Here is a 22,507-nt window from a genome sequence, read left to right as displayed (position 1 = left end):
TTTAAACAATGACCGATACCGATGTTAATGCTGATATTTAGAGCAGCTCTAGATAAAACAAACATAACCCAAGTAAATACAAAATGTTTTCAATTAAAGATTGAATTAAAGATCTGTGTATGTAGCATTGTTGCCTTGTAACAGTGCTACATAAAAAAGTAAATGGGTTTGAATTGGACCTTTTTATTTTTCATGTTAATTGATGTGTTATAATTGGAGCAACTGAATTGCTGATTATGAAACAGTCCATTGCTGCAAGTAAAAGCAAGACAATACATAAAAGAACGGGAGTTTTAAGGATTTTTATTCTTTACCGTAGAAACACTGTACATAAATTACTTTCTCTGAGACTAATATCGATGTATGGATAAATGGAATTTCTCAACCTTCAACATAAAGTTAAATCAACAAAACACCATTGACTTGTCTTGTCTCTGGGGAAAAAAAAAACTTTGCAGCATATGATGTTAACTCTGTTTCCTTTGAAATGTTTAAAGTTGTCTTCCGACGTTTGTACAGACATGTACACACAGAAAAAATCTCTAAGAGCAGAGAGCTACAATCAATGAGAAAACATCCACATCAATTTTTGATCTATTACTGTTACTTATGTGTTATTCTTGAAGATGCACTGTCCCTTTAAGAAAAACAAGCAAAAACAACAAGAGAAGCAACAGTCTGTTGCTAATCACAGCAACCCAGCAGCCCCCCGCCCCCCCACACCACCCCACCAAGCCATGACAAGTTTCTACTGCAAGCAGTACTACTACCTTTGACTGACAAAATCACAAGGTCTATGCATTATGAAGCAGAGTCACAATTTGGAGAAGAAAAGGACTCTTAGGTCTTCCTGGTCTACACAGACTGTGTACTGTGATCCCCTTACCTCTGCACCCGGCAACACTTTCACTAAGGTCTGCTTTCTAGGCCTTGGGATGAGGAGGAGTGCGTGTAGAAATGACCAAACAGATCATATCTATCCATAGGAAAAAAATACAATGCAACATTTGGTTTTTGTTACGTTCTCATGAACTGTTGTGGGGGTGGGGGTGTAGGTATAGTAGTAATAGTGCGATACATGTAGCTAATATTTTGTAAACGCTTTTCTGTTGATTTTAATATCCCTTTTTTTGTCTGAAGCAAATGCAAGTTTATATAGAAAATCAAAACCAAAAATTACAAACAACAAAAAGTCTTGTTTTTTAACTTGTACAAATTTCAGTCTTTTTTTTGTGCCTGTCTCTCTTAGAGAGAGTCCACAACAGTTCCATTCAATGGCTTCAGCCATAGAATAATAAATCCTCTTGACAAGGCTCAAACCGAAGTGATGGGTCCCATCTGGACCCTCAGACACATGGTACCTGCAACGGATGCACAGTCTAGAGCTGTTTAAATGCTTCTGACGGCTGCTTGAACACCAAGCTGACTATCTTAACTAGTCTCTATGTTTCCCTCTGTTATCCAAAGTCTCTGTTTAACAGGTATATAGCTCACAAACATGGCAGTCAGGTTAGCCTGGCCTATCAGAGGGAAGTGGAAGGGCATGCAGGCAGCCTGTCTAAAAGCACGAGAGGGAACACAAAAAATAGGGCATTACAGAACCATTCCCAGGTTCATGAAGACAGTCACAGCTGGAGTTTCAGGTCAGCTTGAATAAAATGATCATCAAAAAGTTTTTGCATTCTACTTTAACCACCAGAAAAACAAAATCTAAGGGAGTTGGTGGGCAGTTTTTGGAGTCTTAGACAGTTCAATCTGTGACATCCCTTTAGTGTTAAAACATAACTTTTTTGTGTTAGTCTTTGACAGTCAGAGGTGGATTCGACTGGACATGTTCACGGCGTGTTACCTCCTCCCTATCTCACTCTGGCGGAGGAACTGGATGTTGTTGGCGTTGTCGGCCAGTTCAGGGTACTGCTCAATGGACAGGACGTAGTAGCCATCGTAACCCTGAACCTTCCCACTGCTCAGCAGCTGCCTTTTCTCTCCCTCTGTCCACAGCCTTACACCTTCCTCCCCATCTCTCACTCGCTGCTGTTCACGGGCCCAGGCACTAGACAGCGCCCTCTGTCGCGCCTGCTCTAAGATTCGTGTTTTCTCTTCATCTAGCGTTGTTCCGTAGCGCACGTGAAGTACCAGAGCGCCATACTGCAGTTCTACGTCGGCGAAACGCCGTGTTCTCCCATTCATCACAGTTGTAGACTGGGACACTGTGACGTTCACGCCATTTTCCAGTGACTTCCTGCCTGAGGTGAGCCGCAGAGCGCTCAGGTCGTTCTCAGGAAGGCTTGTCTTGATGAAGTAGTGAGTGTCTCGCCCCTCCACGGTGAAATGTAAGTTCTCCAGGTAGAAGGCGTTGTTTAGGACTCCAGCCACTTTGATGCAGTCCTCACTGGCAATGTTCAGAGCATTCGTCACCACTCGTCCCTGCACCACAGCAAACATGACGCCCTTTCCCATCAGTGACTTGACGGTCGCGAACCATAACCAGGGCTTGGTGTGGTCGGAATGCCGTCGGCTGGGCTGAACTTCGGGCATACGCTCGAAGGACAGGAAGGCTGATGACTGACGAGTCACTTCCTGCTGCACACCTGAGATAGACTGCAGAGGGAAGCAACAAGGAGACATCACAACATGTCCAGCACATTAAAACACACTCATAGCCATTCATCTAGTGTCCTTGTCTTATACACTGCCTTGCAAAAATATTTATACCCATGAACATTTTTTCACATTCAGTCATATTACACCCACATATTCCATGTAATTGTTTGGGATTTTATATTATAGACCAACACAAAGTAGTGCATCATCTTTAGGAAATGTCTCTTCCAGTTTAGCGCTGAACTTTTTCCAATTTTTACTGCAAAATAACAAGCTCAGTCAGACTGAATAGAGGACACCAATGTTCAAGGCCATTTGAAAAAAGGAACAAGCTTTGATCTAAACCATTGTAGCTCTGGCTGGATGTTTAGAGTAGCGGTCTTGTTGAAAGGTGAACCTCCATCTTTTGCAGCCTCTAACATTTCTCCCAGGAATGCCTGCTGGGGATAAGCATCCCAACACTATAATGCTGCTACCTGCATGTTTAAAGCAGGTTCAAACAATGGACTCAACAAATCACTGCATACACGAGGCCCTTGGTAACGGTGGAGGAGTTGCAGAAATCCCCAGGTTGGAGCACCTGAGGTGCTCTACTACCTCGGGTAATGTGGGGGTAAAGTTTTTCCATTAGTTTCTGGATATGCAAATACTTGTATACTGGATGCTTTTGCAGGTGACTGTATCAAGTGCTCTTTGGCATAGAGCTCAGAATTTACTGTTGCAAACAACCAATAGATTTTACACTATATTATGTACTGTTCATATGAAAATCGGTTTTATTATTCACCAACCGATACTCTACTTGCATGTCTTGAAATGAAAATTATGATGTTTCATTTGTGTCTGCCGGGGGCTGTAACCGTCCCCACTCCCCATAACATAGTTTTTCCACAGGACTGCATTATACTGTACAAAGCTAATAAATAGTAGACTATCTTTTCTGCATGTCTGTTAGTGTGTGTATCTCTGTTAGTGTGTGTATCTCTGTTAGTGTGTGTATCTCTGTTAGTGTGTGTATCTCTGTTAGTGTGTGTATCTCTGTTAGTGTGTGTATCTCTGTTAGTGTGTGTATCTCTGTTAGTGTGTGTATCTCTGTTAGCTGGTCAATATGCCTGCAGCTACTCAATGCCTCTATGAAAAAATAATTCCTCACTTCAGATAACACTTTAAATTGCTCTGAGCCTTTCTGAGTCCCTTCCTCACCTTCTCTTATTATTTGCAATTCTGTCTTGATTCAAACCCTTTTTTGGCTGAAGCTGAATTCAATGTTTGAGTTGAAATGTGACTGCTTGACAGTCTGTCTATATACACTGCTCAAACAAATAAAGGGAACACTCAAATAACACATCCTAGATCTGAATGAATGAAATATTCTCATTGAATACTTTGTTCTGTATAAAGTTGAAAATGCTGACAACAAAATCAGACAAAAATTATCAATGGAAATCAAATTTATTAACCAATGGAGGCCTGGATTTGGAGTCACACATAAAATTAAAGTGGAAAAACAAACTACAGGCTGATCCAACTTTGATGTAATGTCCTTAAAACAAGTCAAAATGAGGTTCAGTATTGTGTGTGACCTCCCTACAACACCTGGACATGCTCCTGATGAGACGGCGGATGGTCTCCTGAGGGATCTCCTCCCAGACCTGGACTAAAGCATCCACCAACTCCTGGACAGTCTGTGGTGCAACGTGACGTTGGAACGGGTGGGCCAGTCCATAGCTTCAATGTCTTCATCTTGCAGGAACTGCTGACACACTCCAGCCACATGAGGTCTAGCATTGTCCTGAATTAGGAGGAACCCAGGGCCAACCACACCAGCATATGGTCTCACAAGAGGTCTGAGGATCTCATCTCGGTATCTAATGGCAGTCAGGCTACCTCTGGCGAGCACATGGAAAGAAATGCCACCCCACACCATTACTGACCCACTGCCAAACCAGTCATGCTGAAGAATGTTGCAGGCAGCAGATCTCTCTCCACGGTGTCTCCAGACTCTGTCACGTCTGTCACATGTGCTCAGTGTGAACCTGCTTTCATCTGTGAAGAGCACAGGGCGCCAGTGGTGAATTTGCCAATCCTGGTGTTCTCTGGCAAATGCCAAGCGTCCTGCACGGTGTTGGGCTGAGACCACAACCCCCATTTCTGGACGTCGGGCCCTCATACCATCCTCATGGAGTCAGCCAGAAAGCATAGGTACTGAGAAGTGGTCTGTGGTCCCACCTGCAGAACCACTCCTTTATTGAGTGTGTCTTGCTAATCATCAAAGATTTCCCCCTGTTGTTTATTACATTTACACAACAACATGTGAAATTGATTGTCAGTCAATGTTGCTTCCTAAGTGGACAATTTGATTTCACAGAAGTTTGATTTACTTGGAGTTATATTGTGTTGTTGAAGTGTTCCCTTTATTTTTTGGGCAGTGTAATTGCCCCAGAAACAGAGTGGGTGCAGGAGAAGAGAAAGAATCAGAGAATAAGGTGGAGATGGAAGTGACTGGATCACTCTTTACCATCTTTGCTTGTCTCGATGTCACAATGACAGAGGAAAAACTCTGTCATTGTTCACAGCGCTTTTTCTAGGCAATTTTCCTCTTTCCCATAATTTTAGCACTGTCACATACTACATTTTTTTAGTTTTACTAAGAAAGCATGTCCTCTCTGTTGCTGACCTTCAGATAAATTCAGATGATCAGAGTCAGAGCAGTCAATGGGTCGGTAGTTATGTTTTAATTTACTGTAAGATCACTTAGTATTAAAGCTTTGAAAATGACCTCATTCTTAAATGAATCTTTATGGAGGCATTAATTATTCTTGATTAGCTAAGTGATGAGAGAACTGAGGGCTTACAAATATTACAGTTACATTTAACTGGTATTTGTTGAGACATAAAATAAAGCAGCACAATCAGCTTGTCCAACTCACTATGTCCAGCTGTTAATAAAAACTGAAGACATAATGTTATGGTAGTCTGATGTCAAAATATCACAGAGGACCTAAACATTTCATGTTCATTCATTGTGACTTTGACGTAGGGGTGAAATAAATACACTGGGAACTTTGGATTTAGATTTCCTTACCAAACTGAAAACCAACCTTACAGTGGATACAATATGTCCACACCAAATAAAAATGCCAGGTTTTTGTAATGTGAAAAAATTAGATCATGATTAAACAATTTCAGAATTCTTTCCACTATTAATGTCACGTTTATCATGTATTATTTAATCAAAGCACAAACAACTATGTCAGAAGGAAAAGTATCAAATAGACTGTAAGGATCAAGGGACCAGCACTAGCCTGGTTTAGATCATATTTGTATGATGGATTCCAGTTTGTTCATGATAATGATAAATGTACATTACGCACAAGGGTAACTTGTGAAGTACCACAGGGTTCAGTGCTTGGATCATAAGTTGCTGTCTTTGTACCAGATCCTGTGAAACACCTGTGAATGTATACAATATCAAAGACTTTGTGTGATTCATTTACACCATTCAGTCTTCTTGGGAACACACCTGCCATCAACAATGAATCTGATGTTAATAAAGCTCAGCGGTCCTTGGATTTTCTGAAATTTGCTCACTTTCATCCTTTATCTTAAGCCATAGTTTGCACAGAGACCTGGCCTTATAACAGAGCTGTGTAGACTTCTTACATACACTAGAAAACAAATAAAACACCAAATATGTCCCATACAACATACAAGTAGCATTAGAGTGTGAAACATCTACAAGCATGAGTCTGAAAACCCAGATAAGAATTAACAGGTAAATAATACTGTCCTCTAACTGAAAGAGCCAACAATCAATAAAACAGTCCAAACGTCCTGAGCAAAGGTTGCAGAAATTATTCTGTTTTTGTAAATCAGCAGAACCTGGAGCCACAGCTAACACTCTGATTAGAAACTCAACCATTACACCTCCAGCGCAAGATAAGGAGTCATGGACTAAAGCAGGTGCAGTGGTGTACAGTCTGGCCTGCAAACACTAAACTGAATTTATCCTGAAAAGTCGGATCTTTTATTAACCCGCACACTGTTTCTTATCTTCTGCTGTATGTATTAACGGAAAAGGATATATACATTGTAGTAATCAGAGGATTTGAAACATCCAGATTATCTAAATTGTAGTTTAAATGAATAGAAATACGCACAGGCAAGTCATCCCAAAGCTGGCTCTTTTTCATCTCCAGGGACGGCTCTGTGAGGTCAAATTTGGGAATAGGGAATCCCGGGATGGCGTTATGAAGATGAAAGCCGAACGTGACCAACCAGATGTTGACATCTGCAAGGAAACAGGCAGTGAAATTAGAAAAAAGTGGGAGCTGATATTTATATTATATTGTAGATATGTTTATACTGTTTCATTTGTATTGTATTGCACCGACTACACCAAAACAAATTCCTTGTATGTCCAAAAACGTACTTGGCAATAAAGCTTTTCTGATTCTGATTCTGAAGCACCCAGTCAACATCTTAGAATAAGAACTATGGCTTGGGGCTTCTGTTATGGTTTCATATAAAGCTCAACAAAAAGAGTGTGTCACCCACTCCATTCTATAACATTAAATATCCAATTTATTTTTTTTCAATCCAGTGTTTATCTGATCCATGTTCCAAACCTGAATCCTTTTAGCGGAGCAGGAAGGGGATGACTGAACCTGTTACCTGTAACATACTCTTTGACCTGGTGAATCTTGCTGACGGGGTTGTTGCCTCGGAACATATATAAGTTAAAGGGCTGTGGGTCTTTCCCAACACGTGTCCATGTGCTGATGTCAGGAGTGGTCCACCTTCAGAAGAAGACAAAACACGACACACTCTCCGATCAAATGTGATGCTTACACCACACACCTAAGCTCTCGCATGCAATCACACACCATGCTTGGACTAGAAATGAGCAAATAAGAGACGGATGGTCTACCTCCCAGCAGGGATGTCATAATCTCTGTCTCCAAAATGCAGCAGTCGTGTCAGAGGATCATACAGGCCGCCATGGAAACCAATCACCAGGACAAAGTCAGGGTTGGAGTCAAAATAAACCTCCCCGTATGCTGTGTACTGTACCTAGACACACACACACACACACACTGATTTATAATCTGCTGTAGAAATGCAAAACAATTTCACAAATAAATTACATGCTCAGCTGTTTTCCTTCTCCTGTTTATGAGAAAACACTAGTACCTGTTTAAGGAGCAGTCCATTGTTGCTGAAGACAGCCAGCGGAGTCCCAGTGTTATCACACGCAATATAAAACTCCTCTCCACTGCTGATTTCCATGGCAAACACATGTCCCTGTGCAACCACACACAACACACGCAATCATTAAGGCTGTGAAGACATTTATAAAGGTAATTTCTATCATTACAGCAGAACAGTTTTTTATAATATACAAGACAGCTTTAAAAAATGATACCGACATCTTTCGTTTGTGCTGTGTTGTGCTGCTGAAACCTCCCAAACTCACCTATTCATCATTACCATTAAACTCATAAAGATTCCTTCAGTTGTGAGTGCTTTGGGAGAGGCTTGCTTTAAAATGACTCAAACACAATACCAATGTTGTGGGGATCCTTCGCTCTCAGAAAGAGGCAATATTTCCAAATTCACTTTAAAAGAAGAAAGCTTTATTTGTTTGAAGTGAAAAGCAGGGTGTGTGGAATGCTGCATCACTGGGATTAGAAGCAAGCTGATGGAATACAAATATGACAGCAGGCTTCAGTGCACTGGACGTGAAGAGACAGACAGCTTTAAATAAGGAAAAACTAGAGAAATAATGCAAAGTGAGAGCAGGTCTGTTGAATGTCTTCCTATCCTGATCAGCATGTTGTTCACAATCCTTTCCTCTGGGAGGCGCTAATGAACCGTGACAAAGACTACAAAGCGAGATCAGGATCTACCCCACAGCAGCTACTTAACTATTCAGATTAATACCTTGATGATAATAATAATGATAGTAATAATGATGAACATAAAAATAACAGAAAAACTCAGCACCCAGAATAACTGTTGATTTTAGGACATTTTTTGGAGTACATATATACAAGCAAAATAATCAGATTCATTTGAAGCTTGTGGTCCATTCTACATCCCACAAACCAGATCATGAAGCTGGAAATTAGAATACTTAGGCCTCCGGGTCTGTCCTCTCCTTCCACCCTCTATTGCCTCTTCGGTTTAAGTTCAGCCAAAATTCAGAAGGACAGATTCAGAAGTCTTGACCACCAGGATCCATGCCCCACCCACCTCCTGCTCAGGGCTGGCTCCAGCTTGGTGATACGGTTTCCCTATTCTGGCTGAGGTATGCCATTCATCATGTTCTTTGTCCAGATCTAGGAATCAATCCTAGTTTGACCCTGAGAACAATTTGCCATGGGAGACTCTACTAGGGACCAAAGCCCCAGAAACAACAGAATCAAAGGGGAATGGTGGATAAGAAAAAGCTGGTCCATCTAGACCAGTAAATGGTCTATGTAGACCTTCACCCTATGGTTATAACACTGTGATCGTAATTGAATGAGCAAGATCCTGGACACAAGGGGCTAAAATCAGCTCACTCCACAGGGTGGCTTAGCCTCAGAAATAGGGTGATGACCTCTATGATCAGGGGTGCTTGAAGTTCAACCGCTGGTCCTCTGCATTGTAAGTAGTCAGATGATTACTATACACAACCAGCCTAAAGTCATGCTTCTCAGAAACCCATTTTCCCAATATCCTCATCATAAGGTTGAATGTTCTCATTTTATGTGAGTGGCTGTAGCTAACAGTGAGGTGGGGAGGTTACTCAATGTAACTGAAGATCGGAGATTAGCTTTCGTTCATTAATGAAAAAAATTAGACAACTTAAATTTTACTGTTAATCAACAAATAAACAAAGCTTATTTTGCACTAATAGGATATAACTTACCTCATTCTCATGTTTAGTTTCACCAAATACTAAAACACCAAAAACACAATGTATTCAGAATAACTGAACGGCAGCTACCTGCAAATCATAGTAGAAAGACGTGATCTCAGAGCTGGAGTGGTTGTAGACATGGGTGATCCGTGTGGGGTAGTTTAAGTCAGCATAGAAAAACTGCAGGTGTTGGCCCAGACTGTTCCGGGACGCCACACGCCGACCCAAGCCGTCATACCGGTACTGAATGGTCCAGCTGGCCGATTTACTGTATACACGAACTAAAAGACCTGAAACCATATGGAAGGACAAATATTTCAAACCGATGCTAAAATGAAAATGATCATGCAAGCTATGAAATCGGTGAACATTTGCTCTGGTATAATAACCTAGATTTGTTCCAGAACAGCTAGTTCAACAAGGATGTAAAGCTGTACTCTGCTCTGTCATATTTGGTGTGACTGGATAATAATTCCCACCTTTAGAGTTGTACTCAAATATCTCAGTTCCTCTCTGTCTTAGGAATCCATCCTCATCCATTCGGTACTGAACATCTCCCAGACGAGTGATTCTGTCCCTCAGATCGTAGCGTAGTGGGGTCAGCCGACCACTGTTCCCTGGGTTCAGTAAGTGCAGGTTTCCATTCAGGTCATAGTTATACCTGCGAAGCAAGCATTAAAGCGTTAACACATCAACTCACAGAGGATGTTTCTTCCTACAGTAGTCTAATGAAAAAAACCCACCTCCACATTAACTTTTCATTGAGGGACACTGTTTGCAGCTGTCCATCAACGTCATACTCATAACCATATTTGGTTGTGTTGGCAAAGGGTCCAATCTTGATCTCGCGCTTGGTGACCCTGCCCATGTTGTCGTACTGAATGGTGATCCAGTACATGAGTGACCTGAAAATCTCATACTGTATCTCCTTGATACGGCCATGTTGGTCAAAGTGCTTGGTGTAGGTCATCACTGCTGTGGAGATGATCTGAAACAAGAATTAAACATTGTTTTCCTTCAGTGATGCAAAGCCATGCTTATCAGACTCCAACTGATAAACTATATAGACAATCACTACATCTAGTGCCACCAGCCTGGTTAACAAAGCCCGGAAACCACCTTGACATTCTCCCATTCCCCCCCACCCCCCCTGTTTTTGCTGACAGGACCCCTGTAACCTGTAACTCTATGCATTACATTAACGCTCAGCTTGGACTCCTGCTTTACTTGCACAATGATCACCTGCACTGTTGTATTGCTCTCGCATCTTATACTGCTCTATATTTACTCTCACTCACTTAAAACTGTGCACATATATTTATATTATATTGTAGATATGGGTATACTGTTTAATTTGAGTACTGTATTGCACCGACTACGCCAAAACAAATTCCTTGTATGTCCAAAAACGTACTTGGCAATAAAGCTTTTCTGATTCTGAGGCATTTTTCACATTTATCACAAGTTTCGTTTTAGCTTAATGTGCTGAGGGTGTGTGTATCATCTCAAAATCACTCCAAAAAGTCTGACATCATACTTAAATGGAAACAAGTATAGAGAAGCTTTCTACATTCCCATTAAGAAGAGTAAAACCCTCAGTCGGCCTGAGCTGCAGGTTCTGAGTAGGTTATTACCTGGTATCAACCACTCAAATGCTGCTTTTCAGTATCAATTTTTTGAGAGAGTGAAACTAGAATGTTTTACTTATAGACTTTATTTGATTTTTTCCTTTAAAGAAACATCTTTCTTTGAAAACTCTTCCGAATCAGACAACCTTTTGGAGGGTATGTCTTAAAATGTCCCTTTGGACAGAAACATGATCCTCTGTTGTCAGGCTGTGCAGAGGAAATTCAGACCTTTTTCTGACTTCTTTGTAGTGTTTCTGGTCAGTTGTTTCCAGGTATAGTAGTTGTGGTACCACATTATTTTAGGTTTCACTTAGTCTTTCAGGGTGCTGGATTTGGAAACATTGGCAACCTCAAGGAAAGCTTTGAATGTCCACTTTACAAGGTTTAAATCAACATTCTCTCAGGAACACGCATGAAGACAGCTGTTTTAGTATGCTAACCTGACATAAAGCCTTTTTAAAATGCCAACTCCAAATCATTTTGTCATTGTTTCAGAATAAGAGTAAAACCTTACAGCGACTATTTTACCAAATAAACCCATGTTGTTGCTGCTCTTAAATTCTTCTGTCTTTAACCCAGGACTGATTGTAGGGTCTTGAAACATTGGGGGCTTTAGCCCACCTTCGTCCTGTTCCCTCTTTATGAAATACCGTTTACAGTCTGTATTTATGCATTTTCCTCACTGTGTTTATCTCTCTCGCGCAGCGCAGCACTGACATTTAGTCCATGCTCACCTGCTGAGTGGGACCCACGCCGGTCTCACTGTGTATAAATTTTGTGAAGCGTGGACAATCAGCTCCCAAATAGGGTTTTATTTTCAGCCATTTGGGAACCATTGAGGCCCAAAGCTTAAAGTGCTCTGCCTATAATTAAACAATCTGGGGTTACAGTACAGAACCAACATTCTATTTATTATAGGCTTTGTCCTTTAAGGTTATTGCTATTGGATTAAAAGCGAAGCAGGATATAGCCCGTGGTAAATGGTAAATGGCCTGAACTTGTGTAGCGCTTTATCAAGTCCCCAGAGACCCCAAAGCACTTCACACTACATTCAGTCATTCACCCATTAATACACACATTCACACACTGACAGTGGTGAGCTACAAAGCAGCCACAGCTGCCTGCTGGCAGACTGACAGAAGTGAGGCTGCCATGCACAGGTGGCACCGAGCCCTTTGACCGCCATCAGTAGGCAAGGAGGGTGAAGTGTCTTGCCCAAGGACACAACGACTGAGATGGACAGAGCGGGGGTTCAAACTGGCAACCCACTGGTTACACGACGAACTCCTACCACCTGAGCCACAGCCGCCATTCTCATAGATCATAGAAATGAAAAGAAACATATCAGCAGCTGGATCATGCGTAATGATGTAGTGTAGCAACCCCTGCATGCCTCAAGCACCACACCAGAAGCTAATAACCTCCGACCAAGGGCAGGCTTTTTTAAATTCGTTATTGACAAAGAAGAACAGAGGTCATGAAAAACTGAAAAATAAATATCTCATCCTGAGTGGCGTGGTGCAGTCGTACGGCCATGTGACATGAGGACAGGACAGAGGAGATGAACCGCTGCTTCCTCCTCAGAGTTATAAGGGGGATTGAAGAAGCCAATTATCACCGAGCCTCTGTAAACATTCTCATTTAGCAGCCAATCCCAGAGACACTGACCTGTCTCTGGGTAACTCCTGATTACCCCTCATGCTTGGAGGAACGCATCCTCCCTCCACAGCAGTTGGCACAGGCGGGCTAATACCAGCTGCTGCATGTTCGGTTACGGTGTGCCTCTGCGCTTGTGGACTTTGAGAATCAATGAAAGCTGTTCCTCCAGAACCAAACCTGGAGCCGCAGAATCAGCGGAACTGGAGGATATGGCAAATGAGCATCTTCGGTCACAGACTGAGCAAAGGCGTCCACTCCTACAGATCGGTTCTCCTGAGTAAGAACTACAGCTGTAACTGAGCATTCGCATGTGTAGCGAACAGATCCACTGCTGCACTGCTGAACCTGCTCCAGCACAAGCAGGTATAGATGATGGATGGCTAATCTATTGGTTGAGTTTATTAAAATGGTGGCAAAGACACCTTCCTTACCTGATTGATATCATAGTAGATAACTCCAAACTTCCCAAACTGCTCCACTTTCCCAGAGATATCATCAAACTGGTAGAGATCAATGGGTAGCGGCGTCTCATTGATTACAGCCTGCATGCTGGTGACCCTGAAGCTGTTGTCATAGGTATAGTCGAATCGCGCGTTCACCATCCCGTCCTCACTGAAGCGGAATATTTGCCGATCAACCAGCGGGCCGATTTGACGGTAGCGGATGGAGCAGATGAAGCCTTCACTTTGCAGGTTGACAGTTTTGAGCACGCCAGCAGTCTCATCGTATGTGAAACTGACCCGTGCTGAGTCATAAAGGATCTCTGCCAGCTTATTCTGGGGAGACAAATACAACCAAGCTGTAACAGATTCTGTTCGCCCACAATAACATTCACAGTACCATTGGTACATATTTATTGTTATTCTCTGTTGTTATAATACCAACACAATTTATACCTAAATAAATATCGCTATAATTATTATGAGACACTATTCTAATACTACAGTAGTGTTGCTTAGGTGAAAGAAATTCATAACTTCTGAATAATAAATGTGTTTTAAACTCTAAAACTATACATGAAGTAGTTATAATGTATCTAATAATAAACGTAATAGGATAATAGTATTAGTGAAACCACATACCTGTCTGCGATACTTATACAGTATCCGTCGGCCGGTTCCTAGATGAGCAACTCTGAGGAGCTGGAGACACAGAAAGATGTGGACAGGGAAAATCAGAGATCTGATCACAGATGGCTTATAACCAACAGATCTTTCATGGTGAATAATCAGTTTGGGATATGCCAACCTGAGAGGTACACACCTGCAGCCTAAACAACCTTAAACTTCTACACATTCTGTTACGTTACATATACAAACTTTAATGTGTTTTATTGAGAAGTCACCCAATTCTCTAAATAGAGTCCCCCTGTGTGTAATTTAATTTAATTTCAGTATAAATCCAGCTGTTAGGTTCTGAAACAATATCCTGACCGTTGAACATCTAACAGGGCTCTGTTCAATCTGTCCACTGAACATGGTAAAAGGATGGTACAACTGCAAGAATACCAAGGCTTGGTTGTCCTAAACTGACAGGCAGGACACGGAGAGCATAAATCAGAGCATACAAGAGACCCAGGATGACTCTAGAGGAGCTGCAGAAACCCATAGCTCAGGCAGGAGAACCAGCCACAGGGTGGCAGATATGAGATACAGATGGAAAAACGGACGGATAGATTGATTGATTCCTTCTTCCGCAGGGACAAGGAAGCCTTTCCGGACTTGATCGGAACAATGGGTGAAGTTAAACACAGGACAATACTGGAAGAAAAGCTGTGACACCTTTCTAGAAGGGATATCGTCCAAGCTTCTGCTGGCAACAACTTAATGCTCACCCTCTACAGATGATCCACATGGCCCTGTCTTTTAGTGTTTAACCCTTTCTCTCCCCTAGATATAGCAATTGACTGAGCTTTTACTGAGACTAACTCTATGTGCTCTCTTTCAGTGACTGTCCACTGTCTCTACATGCTCATCCAGGAGGAGTGAATGCTGCAAGTCACTGACTGGATGCAATCTGCTGGGTTTCCTTAGATAGAAAAACTTTTTATCCAATTTGAATAAATAACTGAATCTGACTGCACTGTTCAATGGTTACGATTAACTGGAATGTATGAACCTGACTTTGTGAAGTGCCATGAGATGACATGTGTTGTGAATTGGAACTATATAAATAAACTGAACTGAATTGAATTAGGCTGTACGAGACTTGAGACTGGGGGGGAGGTTCACCTTCCAGCAGGACAACTACTGTATACATACACGAAAAGCTACAATGGATGGATTAGATCAAACTATATTTATGTGTTAGGATGGTCCAGTCAAAGTCCAATACTAAATCCAAATCTGTGGGAATGAAAGCTGAAGTCCTAAAAGCTGAAGTCCATAGATGCTTTCCATCCAATCTGACAGAGCCTGAGCTTTTTTTCAGAGAACATAGGGCAAACTTTATAAGCTCTAGATGTGAGAAGCTGGTGGAAACAGACAACAAAAGACTTGCAGCATAACGCAGTTCAACAACTCCTTCACAATTCATATGGAAAACACATTTTTCTTATTTTTCTGATTTTTATTCACAAAAAGTCTTTCTGAAAAAGCCAGGAAGGATTTCCTTACTGCACAGTGATTGAAAACCACACACCTGGCCTTCCTCAGAGTAGTCCACAGTAACAGAGGCATTGCTTTCCGGGGGGGTGTACATGTTTCTGTAGTAGCCCACGGATCTGATGGTCTGCATGGTGTGCCGAGCCACGCTGGGCATGGTGACGGCAGACAGACGGTTCCCTGAGTCGTAGTCGAAGATGTACTGATGCTGGCTGTGCAGCAGTAACACCATGGACTGTCAAAGAGAGCAGAATATGTCACATACAGGACACAAAGCAAAGGGAGAGTGTGGCACCATTCTTTCCTTCAGGCAGAAAATAAAGAACAAAAGGATACAGATCCATTACTATAGAACAAAAGTATAAAGGAAGTGATTGACAATCATTCAGTAGATATTTAGTTTATAATAAACACTGTGAGCAGTTTTTTAATCCAAATTAACATAAGTACAAGAGACATCTCCCTATAGATGCCATATTTCATGACCTGCTGCCTCTTTTGACTTTCTGTAATTCTAATCTGTAGCCCTCTGTTGTTCATCCTTCCCTCACCTCTACCTCTCTCTCTATCTGACATCCTAACTAAGCTCCCAGCATCCCTTGAGTCTTGTCTCACAGTCGTACCTCTGTCCGTCTTTCTTTCCATCGCATTCAATCACCGCACTCTGTATCCCCACACTAACAAGGCCAGGTGCCATTCATAGTGTCAACCCTTCCTAGGCTAACACAGTAGAAGTGTTGGATTGCCCCCCCGTTCCCCATCCTCCTCACACTGTTTGTTTTTTTGCTCCCTCCTCTCCTAAGCTCCCTTAGAGATGTTTTTCAAAGCCACTCACTATTAATGGCCTCTTCTTCTGTTACTCTCTTCTCTCTGTCAGCTCTGCTATCCTGACATCAATAGTTGCTTTCATTTGAGGACAGGATAGTTTTTTGGTGCTCAGTTTCCTTTACCTTACCCGTGCCTTTCAACAATCGCTTATTTAATGCCTTTTGACTTCTTTTGGAAGTCCACAGATTCCTTGGAAAATGTTAGCAGATCCAGAATTATAGAGCAACTTCCTACATGGTTCATGCTACTCTGACTTTCGTTTGTATCATTAAGCTGTTGTATTTCTCACCGATTTGTATTAAAATAAATTTGGAGAGTTGGGTGAAATAATTATATAGCATAAAACTGAAATGATTCTTACAAAGAAGAATTTGGTGGAACATTTTCTCCACAGGATGAGGTAGTTTCTCTTCAAGATTTAAGAAGGAAAACTGTAGATCTCCACTGCAGATTTCAACATTGTCAGTTTAAACTATTTTAATGCAGGTAGAAGGCATTCAGATGTTTCACCACCTTGCCAGGGTTTGGAAGAACACCCAAACTGCCCCTCTGAGATGAAAGGACATTGTTTAGCATGTTCAGGAACAACCCTGGAACCACCAAGGGTCAAGCCTTCCATGAAATGGATACAGCTAGAACACCAGTTCACCCTGTACAAAGTTTTACTTCACGTTGGACTGAGATGATACCAACCAATAAAGAAGTCGCAGCTTCCAAGTCAATATCCTCAAGTGTTACTGAAGTTTGCAGCTGCCCACTGGAACAAGTTAAATATGTTCTGGAGAAACGTTTTAGGGTCAGATGAGACACACTGAATCATTTGGCCTCAGTGACATAAAGAGTGTGTGGAGGAGTCAAGATGAAGCTTTCAAACCTCAGAACACCGTACCAACAGTAAAACGGTGTGGAATCATGCTATGGAACTGGTCCATGCCACTGGTACTAGTGGGCTGCTCAAAGTGACTGGAATAACGAAAAGAGGACTCTCCCAAAGTACTTTCATTTCATCTCAAATCCACAGCTAGACGGTTGAAACTTGGACACAGTTGGAAAGTCTAACAGGTTAATGATCTCAAAGAAACATCGAATTTGGTTTTAAATGGATGAAGCAGGCTAACGTTACATGTCTGTGCCAGGTTTAAATAAACTCCACCAACCAAAAACCTTCTAAATAAAACATGCCATCCTCCCATCTCTGAATGAATGATATTGTTAATACAAACCATTTGCTGAGTGATACTGGGTGTAGTTTAGATGTCAGAACCCCTGACCCAGTAAGGTCTGGGATGGAAGAGCAGTGGTGCTAAGAAAGGAAGTGGAATGTATGCATATCTGTAAAATGATTTTCCCACCTTATCCAGATAAGTGTAACTCCATATCTTTCCATCAGCAAAGACTCGGGAAATGATTCTTCCTTGATTATCGTACTCCCACCTCTCTGTGGTTGGACCCCTCTGGAGCCCAGTTACCTGTCCTGTGCTGAACACACACACAAAAACACACAGTCATGCTCCCATTTTACGCCATTACAACTACAACGTTAATCCAGGTTATTATCGTTACATATGATGGACTAAATTAACCTGCCGTTTCATGCACTGCAGACGAGTACAATAATCCATTATCCAGCACAAATTTACTTACCTGGAGTATGTCAGGTTAACAGAGAGCAGTTTGCTGCTGGGGACCCACAGTGCTGGGTGGCCCTGGGTGTCATAAATGATCTTTAACAGGAACTTTCTGTGGTCATCATAAACCTTCTCCGTTCGCAGTGTGCGGTCATAGTCCACAGACAGCAAGTTCCTTCCATTTACCTGAATGTCAGAGGAGACAAATAAACATTTTAAATTATGCTTTTAAACATGCTTTTTGCACTGTGACACAGAATATGGTTAGGCCTGTGTCATGTGACCTTCCATCATCCAACAGTGAAACTGCCCCAATGCCCAGACTGCCGAGAGGCTCTCTCTTCCATTGCTGGATTCCATTCCATTGCTTCCCAAATCATTCAGCAAGACGTACATCATATAAAATGTCACAATATTTCGTGTCTGTCTTGTGTAAGGATTATGATTATTGATTAATGAATATTTATCAAAAATTATAATTAGAAATCTACATTCAGAAAAAATATTTCTTAACCAAAAATCAATGTTTATGAATAGAAATCAGAGATGCTCTGTGGTGTGGTGATTATGGGCTCGAAGCTCTTAATAATTACAATAAGTTAATTATCATTAATAATTGATAATTATTAACCAAAACCACACTAAATGTCACTGTTTAATCAGCTGCTCAGCTGATCGGTGGGGGAACGTTGACCTTATTTTGACAGATAAATCATTCTTGCACGAAATAAACACAAACGCTTTTTTTTTTATATATGTGAAGATTTAAAAACTAGTCCATGCATTTGTTACTTCAAGACTGGACTATTGTAATTCTTTACTATCAGGATGTCCACAAAATGCAGTTAAAAGCCTTCAGCTGATCCAAAATGCTGCAGCAAGAGTTCTGATGAAAATTAAAAAGAGAGATCATATTTCTCCTACTTTAGCTTCCCTTCATTGGCTCCCTGTTAAATCCAGAATAGAATTTAAAATTCTCCTCCTCACATATAAAGCCCTTAATGATTTAGCTCCATCATACATCAGAGATCTGATTGTTCCATATGTTCCTAACAGAGCACTTTGCTCTCAGACTGCAGGTTTACTGGTGGTTCCTAGAGTCTCTAGAAGTAGAATGGGAGGCAAATCCTTTAGTTATCAGGCTCCTCTCCTGTGGAACCAGCTCCCAGTTTTAGTCCGTGAGGCAGACACCCTGTGTACTTTTAAGTCTAGGCTTAAAACTTTCCTTTTTGATAAAGCTTATAGTTAGAGTGGCTTTGTTTACCAGGGAGGGAGCCTTCCTCCCTCCCTGTTGGATGGAGTAAGGGGGAGTCAGGTTTAGCCTAAACCGGCTCAATTATGGTTGAGGTGCAAACACACCCTCCATTTCTGCTACCTGTCTGACCCCTTGTCTTTTCCAATGGTTGTGATCAGTCTGACAGATAGAGGTATCCCGATCCTTGTGGTTTTTTGTATAACAATGACCATTAGTGGGACCCTTTGTGGGGTGCCTTGAAACGACATTGTTGTAAATAAGCGCCGTTTAACTAAATAATCTGAACTGAAACTATCTGTGTAGTTATGCTGCTATAGGCGTAGGCTGCTGGAGGACATAATGACCACTTTCACCCTCTTCGCTACATTCTCACACTACTCTCCAATTTTGCATTATTTGCTGTTATTTCAGCTTTTAACTTTATGTTCTCTCTCTTTTCTCTTCCTAGAAGCTACACCTGGTCTGGCTCTGTGTCTACCTGTGACACCTTTCTGGAGAGGGGAATTGTCCGAGCTTCTGCTGGCAACAATTTAATGTTCACCTTCTACCGATGATCCACTTGGCCCTGTCTTTTAGTGTTTAACCCTTTCTCTCTCCTAGACATGGAAATTGACTGAGCTTTTACTGTAACTAATTATATGTGCTCTCTTTCAGACTCTAACCTTGAAAACTGGCTCAGTTTATCTGTTCTTTCTTTCTAGGTGAAACGACTAAAGGAGCTACATCCATTAACATTTACATTTCCTTCCCATAGAAAGTACTTCTGGATCAGTGCTTCTGTGTTCTTTTTGTGTCTCTGCTCTGTTCTCTCAAACCCCCAGTCGGCCGTGGCAGATGGCCGCTCACACTGAGCCTGGTTCTGCTGGAGGTTTCTTCCTGTTAAGAGGGAGTTTTTCCTCTCCACTGTCGCTACATGCATGCTCAGTATGAGGGATTGCTGCAAAGTCAACGCCAGTGACTGTCCACTGTCTCTACATGTTCATCCAGGAGGAGGGAATGCTGCAAGTCACTGACTGGATGCAATCTGCTGGGTTTCCTTAGATAGAAAAGCTTTTTATCCAATTTGAATAAAAAGCTAACTTTGACTGCACTGTTCAATGGTTAGGATTCATTGGAATGTATGTACCTGACTGTTGTGAAGTGCCTTGAGACAACATGTGTTGTGAATTGGCGCTATATAAATAAAACTGAATTGAATTAAATTGAATTGAAAATTTATTGACCATATAGCAGTACAATTACCATGCTGGTCCAAAAATCTTCACCTAACTAAACATGCACTATTCTACGGAAGGGAGTAAAATGACCATGTAAAAATAATAATAAAAGAAAATATATGCGCATTGAGTGTCTATGAAGATCAAACCAGCAGTTTTATGGACAAAATGTGCAATTTGGGTTAACTTGGAAAGTGGAGCAGAACCATTGTACAGGGCAGCCTTCTTGGTGCGCTGATGCGGCGATCAGCTGGTAAAACAGTAGGCTACGCCCTTGGCCACTAGCAGCTGATTGGCTCGAACAAAGAGTCATAAGGCTCTGAGGCGGGAACTCAGTGGAAAAACTCCAGTAATAAAACTGGGACAAGGCCCAGACTGCAGCTGCTTTGAATGGAAAAACTTTAAAAATCCAACTTCTATCTCCTGGCTGATTTGGGATCAGCCAGACAAAAACATGACCATGCACCTTGCTGATTGCATCCGCGCTCCGCAATTAAGCAGCCCCTGCACAGCAAATCAAACAGCTCAACATTAAACACTTCCACTTCAATCAATACTGCATGCAACAAGTTGATACCTTGGATTAACTACTGATGATTCTAAATCATCTTAACTATGCTTCACCCTGCCTCACTTATGCCAGTCGGTCAAATCCAATCAAAATGGATGATTCCAACACTTGCAAAGTGCTACCAGGTTGTTGTCAACATGTCACATTCTCTGGTCAACAATATGCAGATATTTGACCCTTTACAGACTTCGGTGTTTGCTTTTTTTTGTTGTATTTAAAAACGATTTTAATGTTGGACAAACATAAACTGACTAAATACAAAGAGCAGTTTGCAAATAATGATTTCCTTTATTGGGAAAATAGATTCAAATCAACATGGCCCAATGTGAAAAATTAACAGTCACCCCATAAATTCCGAATCATTGGCTCACTGTGAAGAGTAGTCATCCTTCATTTTTGAAAATTTGTGAGTTTGATTCCAGCTTCCTTTCCTGCCAAATGTCATGTAAAATACTAAGTCGGCCACACAACATGAAGTAGGCAAAAAGGCTTGGTTTGAAAAGCCTTTCTCCAAATAAATAGCAGCATATCATCTTTTGATTTTGCCTCTCCTTTCTGTCTGGATTTCCAACAAAAAGCACAGGACCAAGCATAGATAGGATTAGTGTACAAGGAGAAAGGTGAACATACGATATAAAACATGGCAATTTTTGTGAACACTGTCGTCGGGGTGCTCTCTTACTGGATTTTCTCAAAGTTCACATATTGTATGAGCCTTTTTTTTTTTTTTTCCTCCAAGTTGTGGACCAAACTGGTCAAGAGTAAAACAACAAAACCAAAAACTCTGTTTAGAGTTTGAGATAAGAGAAATAAAATAAAATGGCTAATAAAACTCACTAGTAAAATCCTAAAATTTGACTTTTCATCTGAATGTCTGTACCATGGCCTGTGAAATAAAAGAAACCTCTGATCCAGGAGCCATAAAACACAGTAACATCCCTGTACCAACAAGCCAGGCTAAATCACCATCTAAATGATGTGGTGTTAAAATCCGATTTATGAAGACAGATAGCCCAGATCTGCTGCGAAACTCACCTTATAGATCCTTGAAGCAATGACAAACATCACAAACCGGCCAATCATTCGTGTACAGAGCTCTTTCATTAAACAGAGAGTCTGGCTGGAAAATGTCCAAGGTTCCATTTTTTCACCTTTTCATTTTAGCCACTCATTCATTTGTGAATTAGCACCAGTTAAATCAGTAAGGTTAATTAAAGGGGGATGGGGAAGACATTGGGACTCAGCAGCAGATAGTTGGCTGAAACACAGAACTGGTGAATAAAAGCCACAGACTCAGCCATATCCCACTGGTATGAATGCTAAAGACATGCATTTCACATGTTATGCCATGTCAGCCTGTCACGTATAACATTTGGTCTACTGACAAATGATCACCGATAATTATTCTCTGATATCCCTTATTTATAGTTTGTAGTTATTTATAGTGCACCTCAATATCTGTTAACAACAGCAGAGAAGTCAAACATTTTTCTAGTTATCAACAAGTTTCTGACACATCTCTGGATAGATATTTGACGATCCCTCATGGCAGTGGTGGTAGAACTCATTTCAACTGTTTGCTCTCCTGTTTGGACCTGGTTTTTAAC

At 41.4% G+C, this 22,507-nt stretch overlaps 1 protein-coding gene across 2 annotated transcripts in view; it reads right to left on the bottom strand.

The window, feature by feature from the left end:
* Positions 1-287: 287 nt before the first annotated feature.
* LOC124868280 (teneurin-3-like) overlaps positions 288-22,507 on the bottom strand; it is a 474,572-nt gene continuing 452,352 nt past the window's right edge. For both annotated transcript variants that reach the window (XM_047365339.1, XM_047365340.1), the window contains 13 exons: positions 17,874-18,043; positions 17,582-17,708; positions 15,439-15,636; positions 13,881-13,940; positions 13,230-13,574; positions 10,255-10,499; positions 9,991-10,172; positions 9,599-9,801; positions 7,798-7,908; positions 7,535-7,677; positions 7,279-7,403; positions 6,765-6,895; positions 288-2,601 (listed from right to left, as the gene is read on the bottom strand). In XM_047365339.1, coding sequence (XP_047221295.1) covers positions 1,846-2,601; positions 6,765-6,895; positions 7,279-7,403; positions 7,535-7,677; positions 7,798-7,908; positions 9,599-9,801; positions 9,991-10,172; positions 10,255-10,499; positions 13,230-13,574; positions 13,881-13,940; positions 15,439-15,636; positions 17,582-17,708; positions 17,874-18,043 — 2,796 coding nt within the window. In that variant the 3' untranslated portion in view covers positions 288-1,845. The remainder of the gene's footprint in view (positions 2,602-6,764; positions 6,896-7,278; positions 7,404-7,534; positions 7,678-7,797; positions 7,909-9,598; positions 9,802-9,990; positions 10,173-10,254; positions 10,500-13,229; positions 13,575-13,880; positions 13,941-15,438; positions 15,637-17,581; positions 17,709-17,873; positions 18,044-22,507) is intronic.

This window comes from Girardinichthys multiradiatus, chromosome 5 (genome assembly GCF_021462225.1).
Source record: "Girardinichthys multiradiatus isolate DD_20200921_A chromosome 5, DD_fGirMul_XY1, whole genome shotgun sequence".
In the NCBI taxonomy this organism is placed as follows: Eukaryota; Metazoa; Chordata; class Actinopteri; order Cyprinodontiformes; family Goodeidae; genus Girardinichthys; species Girardinichthys multiradiatus.
The sequence above is the reverse complement of the archived record's forward strand: the minus strand, read 5'-3'. Positions and strand labels throughout refer to the sequence as shown.